This window comes from Malus domestica, chromosome 10 (genome assembly GCF_042453785.1).
Source record: "Malus domestica chromosome 10, GDT2T_hap1".
NCBI classification, from domain to species: Eukaryota; Viridiplantae; Streptophyta; class Magnoliopsida; order Rosales; family Rosaceae; genus Malus; species Malus domestica.
Genome location: NC_091670.1, coordinates 26,623,045 through 26,635,623, shown reverse-complemented (window position 1 = coordinate 26,635,623; position 12,579 = coordinate 26,623,045). Strand labels below are relative to the sequence as shown.

Sequence of the window (12,579 nt, the reverse complement as noted above, 5' to 3'; positions counted from 1 at the left end):
CTGGAAAGAAGGAAGGTACAATTGCCAACCCTCCCAAGATACCAAGATAACGGCAAGGGATTTTTTGTGATAACTATTTCAAAAATAGTGTTTTTCTTTCGACTGGAACTGCACGGGTTTGCTACTGGGCATGCAGGTCCCTATAAATACAGAGGCAGTACATCATTAAGAGCCCCCTCCAATTCAACACACAACTGCCCTGCGCAAACTCTCTCAACAACTTTGAGATTTTTATTTTCTCTTTTCGCTGACACATCTTCCGTTGGCATCAACAGCACTGCGGTGAGGGCGGTTGGTTACCTATCCAAGTCTCGGTCGAGAAGGATTTCTGAATCCTTATTGATCGAGGTCATCTTATTAACCTTCTCGGCGAAGTGAGGTGTTACAGCTTACTGAGCTCGGCGCATTGCACGTCGAGTTATTTTATGACCGAACCACGTTCATTATTAAGACTTATATCCACTTTGAGTATTTGTGCCCTTACACTTTCGTGTCGATTCGGTGTGAGTTTACTCTGACGAATACCATCATTGTGACCGAATCCAACGACGACGATTCGTGAACTTCGTAAGAATAGTAGCCTTGTCTTCAGGTTCGAGAACCCAAGATGCCGAGACGTGTTCCTTCCTCGGTCGCAATCACAAGACGCAGAAGTCAGCCGCGCACCCAACGTAACATCAACAAATCTTACTCTTTGGCCGAGCTCGGCCGACGAGTTGGCACGCCCCGCATTCAACCGAATGACATAGTTAGCTTATAGATTACTCGGCCTGCGCGCCACGTAGGCTTAGTAGTTTTTAGGGTCAACATGATCTTTTCCCAATTAATTATAAAGTTTACAATGATCATTTTGATATATTGTTTTCGTGTGGCATGCTATACGCATTGGTTGACAATGGTGATGCCGAGAGTGGAACGCACCTTAAGCTTTGGAGATGGTGATGAAGTGGAATTGAAGTTGGTTTACGACAAAGAAAAAGATTGGGACAGTTAACAAGATGAATATCATCCTGAATACACAGATGAAAACAATGTATATCATTATGACTATATGATCAGTTTGGGATGCAATTACTATTCGTATATTTTAGAATCAACAACCAACGATGAAGTCTTGTTGATACATCAGTTCAAGGATTTTTTCATGACCTTATATGAAAGATCATGGTCATGATGATTATGCGAGGACTAATGATTTTGTAGTTTACAAGATTGACCCGGAGAATGGCGCTCCGGCCTTAAGGTACAAAGTTTAGGGCACCAGATAGTGTTCATAGTTGTTGACCCTAAAAACTATCAAGTCTACGTGGCGCGCAAGCCGAGTAATTAGTAAGTTAACTACGTCCTTCGATTGTATGCGGGGCCTGCCAACTCGTCGGCCGAGCTCGGCCAAGGAGTAAAATTTATTGATGTTGCGTTGGGTGCGCTGCTGACTTCTGAATCTCGCGACTGCAGCCGAGGAAGGAACACTCTCGGCCTTCGGGTTCTAGAGCTTGAAGACAAGGCTGCTAGTTTTGCGAAGTTCAATATCAAATTCAGCTTTCAATATGCCGAATGTAATAACTTGTAACATCTCACTTCGCCGAAAAGGCTAATGAGATGACCTCTGCCAATAAGGATTCGAAAATCCTTCTCGACCGAGACTTGGATAGATAACTAATCGGCCCCGTCGCAGTGCTATCTATGCCGACCGAAGATGCTGCGAGACCAACTGGTTCTACGGTGACAGTGTTATCTATGCCGACTGAAGATATCACCGGTTGCTTTCACAGTGCTGTTGATGCCAACGGAAGATGTGTCAGCGAAAAAAGAAAATAAAAAATCTCAAGTTGTTGAGAGAGTTTGCGCATGGCAGTTGTGTGTTGAATTGGAAGGGCTTTTCTCGTTGTCATTGCATCTGTATTTATAGGATTGAAGTACTTGGCTTGCACGGTCAGATTCTCGAGTAGAGTCCTATTTCAAATTCTCATGTATCTGATGTGACTTGGATAACCTTCACCTAAACAACCACCAATTATATATATATATATATATATATATATAGCTTTTCCCACGACATGTTTGCCACATCCATCACCAAGTAAAACAAAAAGCCTAGTCTACCTAGGTTTCCTATGATTTAAACTCATCCATGCATGCATCTTGATGGGTGTCACTTAAATCCAATCCCATCCACACATTCACATGCCAGTCATGCCGTCATACTTCCAGATATATATATATATATATATATATATATCTCATCTTTCATAATAAATCATTATTAACAGATAACTACGATAAAAATCATAACTTTAAAAATCATTATCTTTTAATAATGACCTTTATTTCTTGATCCAACAGTCGGGATCTATGTTCACTCAACAGCCTCGATTGCACGGGCCAATGGTGTAATTTTAGGTCCAAACAATAGCAAAGAAAGGTTCTTCCTTGATCTTTCCGGCGAGGGAACTGGCATTTACTTTGAAGCAAATGGAATCCTCCATTTTGATTCTTCTCATCAACCTCTTGGAATACCGATTGTGTTAAATGAGAGCGGCATCATGCGGCAACATCAACAGAGTGCGGACTAGTTAAGTTGGTTCAGTCCAGGTTTATGGTAGCTTAACTAGATATGATGAGATGGTGAGGTATTTGCTAATTGAGAATTCATTGCTTTTGTTTTAGTACATGAAGTACTATTCATAAATCAGTTCCCTTTCTTTTTCTTTGTGAATGCTTCAAAAAGCATTTCCACCCATTTTGGTGGATTTGGATCTAGGACTATACTTATGGTAGTTATTATTTAAATAGTAAACTGTCATGATTGTTACCATTCACTCGCCGTTCATTGTGCAGAGTAACTGACATGACTGTTACTATTCATAATGATTTATTTTAATGTATAATTCAATTATTTAGTAATTATTAAACATATGAGATTGTTTTAGAATACAATTGGCGGTTGAAAGAAAATTACAGAGCTTGAATTTTCCTTTGGTTTATGCTTAGTTCATTGTTTTAGAATACAATTGGAGGTTGAAAGAAAATTACAGAGCTTGAATTTTCCTTTGGTTTATGCTTAGTTCAATTATGTTGTTTTTTTTAATGGTTTCTTGAATTATGTTGTTTTTACTAATGCTTTCTTGAGTTATGGTGCTAGGTTTTTTTCTTTGTTGAATTATGTTTAATAAAAACGCTTTGTTCAATTATGTTTCTTTTCATAAATGAATGGAATAATTAAAGTTAAATTTTATTCTCAAATTAAAGGGCAAGCCTTGTGGTACATCTGTAAAAGATTTATTCTCCTCATCAATTCCCTTTCGATGGTGCCTCCAAAAAGCTTGTGTGTTCGGAGATGCGTTATTATCAACCTTCACGGGCATGATTTTCTGATACTTTTATCAATTTCAAGTTGCACTGCATCCCCAACTCACTTTTATAAAATGCATCTCTCTCCTTGTCAGCCTCATCTCTTTAGCCTTTATCTCTCCATATTTCTCTCTCCTTGTATAACAATTTGTTCCAAGAATTTTGCACTTGAACTAGGGGGATTGTCACCCCTATTCCTTCTTGCTCTGGCTGCTTTTTCCCAATTGGCCTTGGTTGGGAAGTTTAGCCCAGTGACTCCACTTCAACTGGGGACCCCATTGGCAATTCTTCCCTAGTGAATCATGTAGCGGTGTCTTGTTTGAAATAACGTTGGAAGCACTCTTAATAATTCGGTATTTTGGGCAATTTTTCACAATTTACCAACATTTGTAATAGTTGAACCTCTGGTGGATTTGCTCAAAATTAAGTACCAACTGTTTACTTGCAAGTAAAACAAATAAAGTGGAAAAAAAATTATTCTTTTAAAAAATAAAATTATGTTCTAATAAAAAGAATTAGAAAATTGTTACCTCATCCCCAAGATTTGTGCCACTTTGACAATTTTCCGCCGCTTTCGTATGAGCGTCTCTCTATTTGCCTAATGCAAAACTCAAAACTTTCATCCTACAAGTAAGTGCACCTTCCTTAATCCTTACGACTAGTGCCATATCGACTGACATAATCTTCATGAGTTTTCTTCCATGTATGAGCACACCTTTGCTCATTGCCCGTAATTGGACAATGGGTAACGACTTTCCAACGCTCACACAAGAAAACATCTTCGGCGGTCGACCATGCGGTTCCGGCTTCGACTCCACCTTCGATGGAAATGCCATTTTTGTAAGCACAAACAAAATAGGAATGAGAAAATAAAAGATTGTATAGAATATGGTGTGGGAAGAGAAAAAATATTTAGTATTTATACAAAAAATTTACAAGTAACCGTTGGAAATTTTTTTTTTCTGATATTTTTTTTAAAACATTATTATTTTGGAAAATAGTAAAGTTAGAATTTGAAATGGATGTCCAAGATGTGGCCATGTGGCGTGTATCTGTTGAAGTAGCTGTTAGAAGCCCAACCAATCATTGTGGCGAGCCCCCGCCTGTCAGTTTCTATCGCGCCACTCTTCTAGGTGCGTGTGTGTAGCACAAAAAAAGTAAATAAAGTGGACTCGCTGACTTCATCATCATGGATTTGAGCTTGGCTTTGGGATGTAGCCATGGATTTGAGCTTGGCTGGTGAGCCTTGTCAACCCAAAAATGGGTGGAAGTGTGGTTTGGGTTGGATGTGGGATCTAGCCATGTCAGAAAACATAGGTGAAAATGCTCTAATACATTAGCCAAAGAGAAGACTTTGCTCCTTGAGATTGAGGAGAAGTTCCTTCTTAGGAAAATTTGTGACTAATTCAAGGAACTTTGTGACTAGCCACATCGACCCCAGCATAATCAGTTCAACATGGAGCGTTCTAATTAATTATGATGAGATTTTGTCCTTTAAATTTTATTGAAACATCGATTTTCTTCATTGCGAAGTGTTTTAGAAAGTGCAAACCGACGAAAGAGTTTATATTATTGTTACAACTTTGCAATAATTAGTGTGAAGTTTTCTCAGTTTTATGGATTCTTCTTCACTATAGCGTATCATTGAATGATATAATAGAGAAAATGAGGGTCTGTTAGGTAACCTATTTAAATTTTTTATCATTTCTCAAAACATTTCTTAAAAATATTTCTTGAAAACAATTTTCTTTAAAATTCAAAAACTTAATTGGTTTGCGATTTAAATTTTAAATCTTATGACTTAAACTAGACAAAGAGATCTAAAAAGAGGGGTCGTAAGAGAGGGAGAGAGAGGAGAGAGGAGAGAGGAGGAAAGAAAATAAAAGATGATTGAAGGAAAGAAAAAGAAGAGAGATGATCAGACGAGATAGAGATGAAGAGAAGTGAGAGAAACAACCGAGAGAATGAAGAGAGTGGATTGGAGGAGAGATGAAAAAGGTCAAAAAAAAAAAAAAAAAAGAGGAGAGAGAAAGAAGAAAAGAAAGAGACATAGATTTGGAGTGAGAAGGGAGGAGGGAGAGGAAAAAAATAAGTGAGTTTAAGTTTAAAATTTCTAAAAACTCAATTTTTATGTTTTTAGAAAATAGACTATATTTTTTAGTTAGTCTTAAGTTCAGTTTTTTAAAATAATCCTACCAAACAAATTTTTAAGGCCTTAAACCTGAAAATTATTTTTTAGTTTAAAAGTTGAACTCAAGTAGAGTATCAAACAGACTCTGAATGATTACAAATAAAAGTAGAAGATTTAAACAATTCTGAAAATTAAAGGGGTGTGTCCTTTCTACGTCTCACACATCTTTTTAATTTTTTGATTGTTAGATTGAATGAATTAAAGAAAATCAAATGACAAAAATTAATAAAAACTATGTGAGAAGTAAAAAAAGATGTGTGAAGTAACACTTAAATGCAAGGCACTCAGAAAAATCTATCCCATAAGGCCATCTCCAACCGAAGGGTCCAGAGGGCCAGAGAACCGAAAATAGCCCGAAAAATGTTTCCAACTGAGGGCTAGGCCAGAGGGTTGTGGAATCTGAAAGGGCCCCACAAAATTGGAAAGGGCCAAAGAGCTAGAGGGCTGACCACTTCCAGCCAGCCAGCCCCAAGCTGGCCAAATTTTTTTTTAATGTGTTGGATTTCCTGTCGGTGATAACCGACAAGAATACATTTATATTATTTAGTATAAATGTATTACGGTTTAGGGTTTCTTAAGAAAAAATTCAAATGCAACGGCTAGTGCTAGCCGTTGCATTTGAATTTTTTTTTTATATAGTTTTATTATTATTTTTATTTACAAAATTTTTCATATAACTTATATTTTTTCCTATAACTTTTATTTTACAAAATTTGTTTCATATTTTTTTTAAATTTCATTTTTTCCTATAACTTTTATTTCACAAAGTTTGTTTCATTTTATTTTAAATTCTTTTTTTCCTATAACTTCCTAAGTCATTATATAATATTAAATTAAATTAAGTAACATTAAACAATATGAAACAACATTAAACAATATGAAACAACATTAAATAACATTAACCAACATACAAATTATACAACATAAAAAAATATTTAACAACATGAAACTTAAAAAACATTTTTAAAAATAAATTATGTTTGGCCTTATGGCCATTTGGCCATCGGTTGGAGACGGTTTTTTGTGACAGGGCTAAAACGAGCCCTCTGGCCCTCTGACCTTCGGTTGGAGACGGAGGCAAATATGACCATGTACTGTTCATTAAAATATTAATATCTTGGAGGATCTTAGAGGGCCAGAGGGCTAAAACGAGCCATTTGGCCAGCCATCAGTTGGAGATGGCCTAACATTTTAATGAACAGTATAGGGCCATATTTGCCTCCGTCTCCAACCGAGGGCTAAAGGGCCAAACATAATTTATTATTTAAATTTAAAAACTACAACAACTTAAATTCAAATCCAACAATAGCCGGGGTGTGCTATCCACACACCCTTTGTTAATTTCTGTCCGTTGATCTTCTTCAATTCATCCGATCAGACGGCCGAAAACTAAAAAGGTGTGGGAGAAGTAAAAAGAGGTGTGTGGATATCACACCCCTAACTTAAATTTAAAAACTACAACTTATATTTAAAAACTACAACTTAAATTTAAAACGACGAATTAAATTTAAAAACTACAAATTAAATTGAAAAACTACAAATAAAATTTAAAAACAACATTAACTTGAATTTAAAAACTATAACAACTTAAATTTAATATCCATAATCAACATCATCTTCATCATCCGCCATTGTAGGAGTATAGTCAGAGAAAAACAATTGCCGCCGGTCATAATTTCTTTTTTTTTTCTTCCTATCAACATAGGCCTTACTCATTGGAGTGTAATTCGAAGTGTTCATTTCCATATTCTTATCATCCATTTCTTGTTGTATTTGTTTGGCCCATTCTTCATGCCGACTTTTCTTTTCTTCCACCTCAAGGGCATTTTGCTCCACCATTTATCGCAATGAGGCCGCCACTTCATGTTGAGCGGTGTAATCATCATTTGCCTTGCCATTTTCCTTCAACCTTCGCGCCTTGTTTCGTCCCATAGCCCTAGGTATGGAACCTTCACCCGAAGATGGATTTTCTACCCTTATTTGTTGAATGGTTGGAGATCCATCTTCATCCATATCTGCAGCTGAGGATGCAGTTCCAAACACCGGCGTAGGAGCTCTATGTGGTGGATCTTTAAATAACACCCACCCTTTACAAATTTCCAAACAACTATGAAACTGAAAGGCTTTCGAGCTGCTCTTCATATACAATTCCTTTGCTTGGTGTACCTAGAAAAAAAATTAAAGAAAATTAATTTATAAAATTAAATGTAATATAATAAATATTTAAAATAAATTGTGAAAACACTTACTTCGTCGTAGTAATTAGTGTTGCTTTCATATCTACTTGCGGCTACTAACAATGCTTGATGCCATTTGTTCAAACTTGGCTAAAGATGTTTCTTCCATCTTGAAGAACAACTCTCGTGGTTTCGAATATTCATTGGAGTGGTGCATTCATAGAACTCTAAGTATTTTTTGGACACACAAGTCCAAACACCGTCATTTGTTTGACAATTCCCCCTCTCACTATCTTCTGACACCCATCTATAAGCCTTGCAAAGAGCTTCATCTTCTTTTCGGGTCCAAGCCCTACCTTTTATCGCAGACGAGGCCATTTGAAAATTATTGAAAAAATTGAAGGATAGATTTTTGAAAGAGGAAAGAAAATATGAGAATTGAAATGGTGTAGGAATGGTGAAAATTTTGTAAGGAATGGTGAATGAATGGTTTAGCTATTTATAGGAAAAAAATTAGAATTTTTGAGTTTTTTTTTTTTTAAAAAGGCCCCAATAACCTAAAAAGAAAAAAAGAAAAAAAATTGAATCCAACGGTAACTAGCGCCAGTTAGCCGTTGGATTCAAATTTCTCTTTTAGAATTTCTGTCGGTTATAACCAATAGGATTAACCATTTTTCTAGCCATAACCGACATGATTAATCATTTTTCTGGCTAGCCTTTCAACCTTTTCAGATTCCGTGGGGCCCTCTCAGATTCCACGAGCCCATTGACTTAACCCTCAATTGGAGATGGTTTTTGGGCTATTTTCGGCCCTCTAACCCTCTAGACCTTTTGGTTGGAGATGACCTAAATGGGAGGACATGTCGTCTACGCTGAATGATTAATCCGAGCCGTCAGATTAAACCCCGGAGCACGATTAGCAACAAATCGACAAAGCACCAAATCATCTCGCAAGTCTCGCGCTGCGACCCAAAACCCTTGCAGAAGGCTCTAGAACTCGAAAAGTTCACACCATAAAAGCCTCGTCTTCCTCACTCTCACACTCACCCAATTTTCTTCAATCTCAGAATCTCTTAATACGCATTCGAAACCGTTGAATTTATCATCTCGCTTTCTCGATAAAATGGACGAGGACTTCGACATGCCGGCGGCGGAGGAGATGAACGAGGACTTCGATCTCCCCGGTGAGGGGCCGGCACTCAAGGTCGGCGAGGAGAAGGGGATCGGCACCCAGGGCTTGAAGAAGAAGCTCCTCAAGGAAGGCGAAGGCTGGGACAACCCCAAGAATGGCGACGAGGTCGAAGGTTGGCGCTTTTATCTGTTTATTTTTTGGAAATTTTGAATTTTTGGAATTGTTTTTGGTGCCTTTGGATTGGGATTGATTGGGGGGTTTTTGTGGGTTGTAGTTCATTATACTGGGACATTGCTGGACGGGACTAAGTTTGATTCGAGCCGGGACAGGGGGACTCCGTTCAAGTTCACTCTCGGACAAGGTGAGGGCTTTTTGGTACTGTTTCAGCTTCAATCTGATGAAATTTATGAACTTGATTAAGTTTTTGGTTGATTCAGATTAGTTGGTGTGTTAGTTTTGCTCAAATGTACAGTTTCTTTGCACTTGAATTTTATTGTTAGCATATACCGATGCAATTTTGGTAGAAGTGATGACAAGTACAGGCATATCTTTCATTGGGGAAAACTTTCATGCAACGGGGTTTTCACTGTGATGGTATCTCAAACTAATCACTCAATGTCATGTGCAAAAGTTAAAGCATGTGGCATTGCGTGATCAGTATGGGATACAATTACAGTGGCATCCCCGTTACAGGTCCCTCCTTTTTAATCTGTTAAAAATATGGAATTGTGTTTCAGTAGTAGCATTGATCTTCAATATGATGTTCTTTTTAAGCTTGCTTTATCAATTTTTTTTTTTTTTTTTTTGGATCTTATGATATTATAAGATCATCGTTCAGGGTAAGCACTCTCTTACTGAGTCAATCTTGTGATGGTGTGGTGCAGGGCAAGTGATTAAGGGATGGGATGAAGGTATTAGAACGATGAAGAAGGGCGAGGATGCCCTTTTTACCATTCCCCCTGAGTTGGCTTATGGCGAGTCTGGATCACCTCCAAAGATCCCTCCCAGCGCTACATTGCAATTTGATGTTGAATTGCTATCGTGGACCAGTATCAATGACATAAGCAAGGATGGTGGTATAATCAAGAAGATCCTGAAAGAGGGAGAAAAGTGGGAGAACCCAAAAGACCTCGATGAAGTTATAGGTAAAAGCTTATCTTTGACGTTTGTTGTTGTTGGCTTGTGCACTATCTGTTGCCTTTGTCTGTTAACTTTGTTCCCTCCCTGTTTGTTATGCAGTTAATTTTGAGGCGCAGCTTGAAGATAAAACACTTGTTGCAAAATATCAAGCTGTGGAATTCACCGTCAAAGACGGTATCCTTTCTGTTTTTATATATCAATTCATTTGTTTTATTTTTTAGTAGAGATTTTGGCTGTTTAATGGACTTATAATCTACTAATTATTGTAATTAGGTTACTTCTGTCCTGCAATATCAAAGGCTGTTAAAACAATGAAGAAGGGGGAGAAGGTACTATTAACGGTGAAACCACAATGTGAGTTGCCTTGAGCCATCATACTTATTTTATTGAAATTCGAAAATAACAATAGTTAAAAACGTATATCTTACCTTTATGTTGGTTACAGATGGATTTGGGGACAAGGGAAAGCCTGCCTCTGGCTCTGAGGGTGCAGTTCCTCCAAACACAACTCTTCATATCACTTTAGAGTTGGTATCATGGAGAACCGTGTCTGAAGTGACAGATGATAAGAAGGTTATTAAGAAGATCTTGAAAGAAGGGGAGGGATATGAGCGTCCAAATGAAGGGGCTGTTGTTAAATGTAAGTGTTTGTTCATTGGGATGAGTACCTTGCAATCTATAGCACGTTAGAATTTTATTAAATCGTTCTTTGATTTTGTCTGGTAGTGAAATTGACTGGGAAGCTGCAAGATGGAAAGGAATTTTTGAAGAAAGGTCATGTTGAAGGAGAAGACCTGTTTGAGTTTAAGACAGATGAAGGTATACTTGTGTGCTTTTGTTTACATTTCTTTGTGTATTTGGCCGTCAGTGGTGCTGAACCATTGTTTGTATTGGACAGAGCAAGTGATTGATGGGCTTGATAGAGCTGTACAGACAATGAAGAAGGGTGAGGTAGCACTCCTGACTATTGCACCAGAGTATGCATTTGGCTCTGTGGAGTTCCAGCAGGAGTTGGCTGTGGTACCTCCTAATTCAACTGTCAACTATGAGGTTGAGCTTGTATCTTTTGAGAAGGTAGGTTGATAATGCCGCTCAGATTACATTGTGCACCATGTATGCCTTGGTATCAAATTATTGCGATAGTGTGTTTCGTTTTCTAACAATTTTTTAGTCTTTACGACCCTCAGGATAAGGAATCATGGGATATGAATACTGAGGAAAAAATTGAAGCTGCGGGTAAGAAGAAGGAAGAAGGGAATGCTTTGTTTAAGGCGGGTAAATATGCAAGAGCTTCCAAGAGATATGAGAAGGTAGGATGAAAAACATATTGGCTCAAGAATCTGATGGTTTGTCATTTGTTCTTGTGCTTACTGAAGCTTACCTTATTCCATGCAGGCTGTGAAGTACATCGACTACGATACCAGCTTTGGTGAAGAGGAGAAAAAACAGGCCAAGGTGTTGAAGGTTGCTTGCAATCTTAACGATGCAGCTTGCAAGCTGAAGCTGAAAGATTATAAACAGGCTGAAAAATTGTGCACCAAGGTTTGGAATATGAATTTATGAAATGCTGGCAACTCCCCTGTTTATTGTTGGCTTTTACAGTGACCAACCGTCGATATGTACACAGGTGTTGGAACTTGAGGGTAGAAATGTGAAGGCTCTGTACCGAAGGGCTCAGGCATATATTCAGCTGGCAGATTTGGATTTGGCTGAGCTTGACATCAAGAAAGCTCTTGAAATAGACCCTAACAACAGGTTTGTGCACCTTATGTCTGGATTCTCATTCCCGCGCTCAATTTGTTTCATTGAGAAGTGAAAATGCTTACGCATTGTTTCTTTGTTGAAACAGGGATGTGAAGCTGGAGTACAAGACACTGAAGGAGAAGATGAAAGAATACAATAAAAAAGAGGCCAAGTTCTACGGCAACATGTTTGCCAAATTGACTAAGTCGGACTCTCCCGATACCAATGTAAGCATCCTTTTGGTCACCTAGTGGTGTTTTTTTTTTCATGCTTTCGGGGTTTAAACGTCTGATGTCGTTTGGTGGTTCATTGTTTTTGGCTCCGCAGAAAGAAGCTGCTAAAGATGCCGAACCCATGAGCGTAGACAGCAAGGCATAAGGGGATTGCATAATCGGCCCTCGACTTCATATTGTGTCATTAAGGAGTAAATCCCTAGTTTTTTGAGCTGTAGGACTACTCGGTATTGGCACAAAGTTGTAATTGACTTGCTTTCTTCACCTGGATTGTGAACATGGGATTTTATTGGTAATTTTCAGGAGTATTAAGGGCATTCTCCCCCAAATTGAGCACCTTCTCTAACTTATATTGCTTCGGATAGAATCTATTATTTTAGCTCGTAACATTTTTCCGGGAGATTTTACATAATTACGTTGAACGTGATGAAATTTGACATGCTTTGTCCATCCGCGTCTCGTTCTCTGTCCCAGAGTGGCATGTACAAAGAGGGTAGTACTTTGCTTGGAAGAATGCCGGTCACCAAGCGGCATCAGTCGATCGGGAAATGAGTAGGTCAGATGTTTGATTGTGCCTCCATTACCGGAATTCTTTGCCTCCGGTGTTACCGG

The 12,579-nt window shown here is 38.1% G+C and overlaps 1 protein-coding gene across 1 annotated transcript; it reads left to right on the top strand.

Moving 5' to 3' along the window:
* The first annotated feature begins 8,626 nt into the window (after positions 1-8,626).
* Positions 8,627-12,296, top strand: LOC103445358 (peptidyl-prolyl cis-trans isomerase FKBP62). Its single transcript, XM_029109883.2, has 13 exons — positions 8,627-9,023; positions 9,126-9,212; positions 9,736-9,996; positions 10,091-10,165; positions 10,265-10,345; positions 10,437-10,631; positions 10,718-10,810; positions 10,890-11,065; positions 11,179-11,301; positions 11,387-11,533; positions 11,619-11,746; positions 11,841-11,961; positions 12,062-12,296. The coding sequence occupies exons 1-13, from the start codon at positions 8,843-8,845 to the stop codon at positions 12,110-12,112; spliced, it is 1,719 nt and encodes a 572-aa protein (XP_028965716.2). The 5' UTR covers positions 8,627-8,842; the 3' UTR covers positions 12,113-12,296.
* The last annotated feature ends 283 nt before the right edge of the window (positions 12,297-12,579 follow it).

Coding starts and splice junctions, on each gene's coding strand:
- LOC103445358 (XM_029109883.2), top strand. CDS start 8,843: ATGGACGAGGACTTCGACATGCCGGCGGCGGAGGAGATGAACGAGGAC. Junction 9,213..9,735: donor CAAGTTCACTCTCGGACAAG/GTGAGGGCTTTT, acceptor GGTGTGGTGCAG/GGCAAGTGATTAAGGGATGG. Junction 10,811..10,889: donor TGAGTTTAAGACAGATGAAG/GTATACTTGTGT, acceptor TGTATTGGACAG/AGCAAGTGATTGATGGGCTT.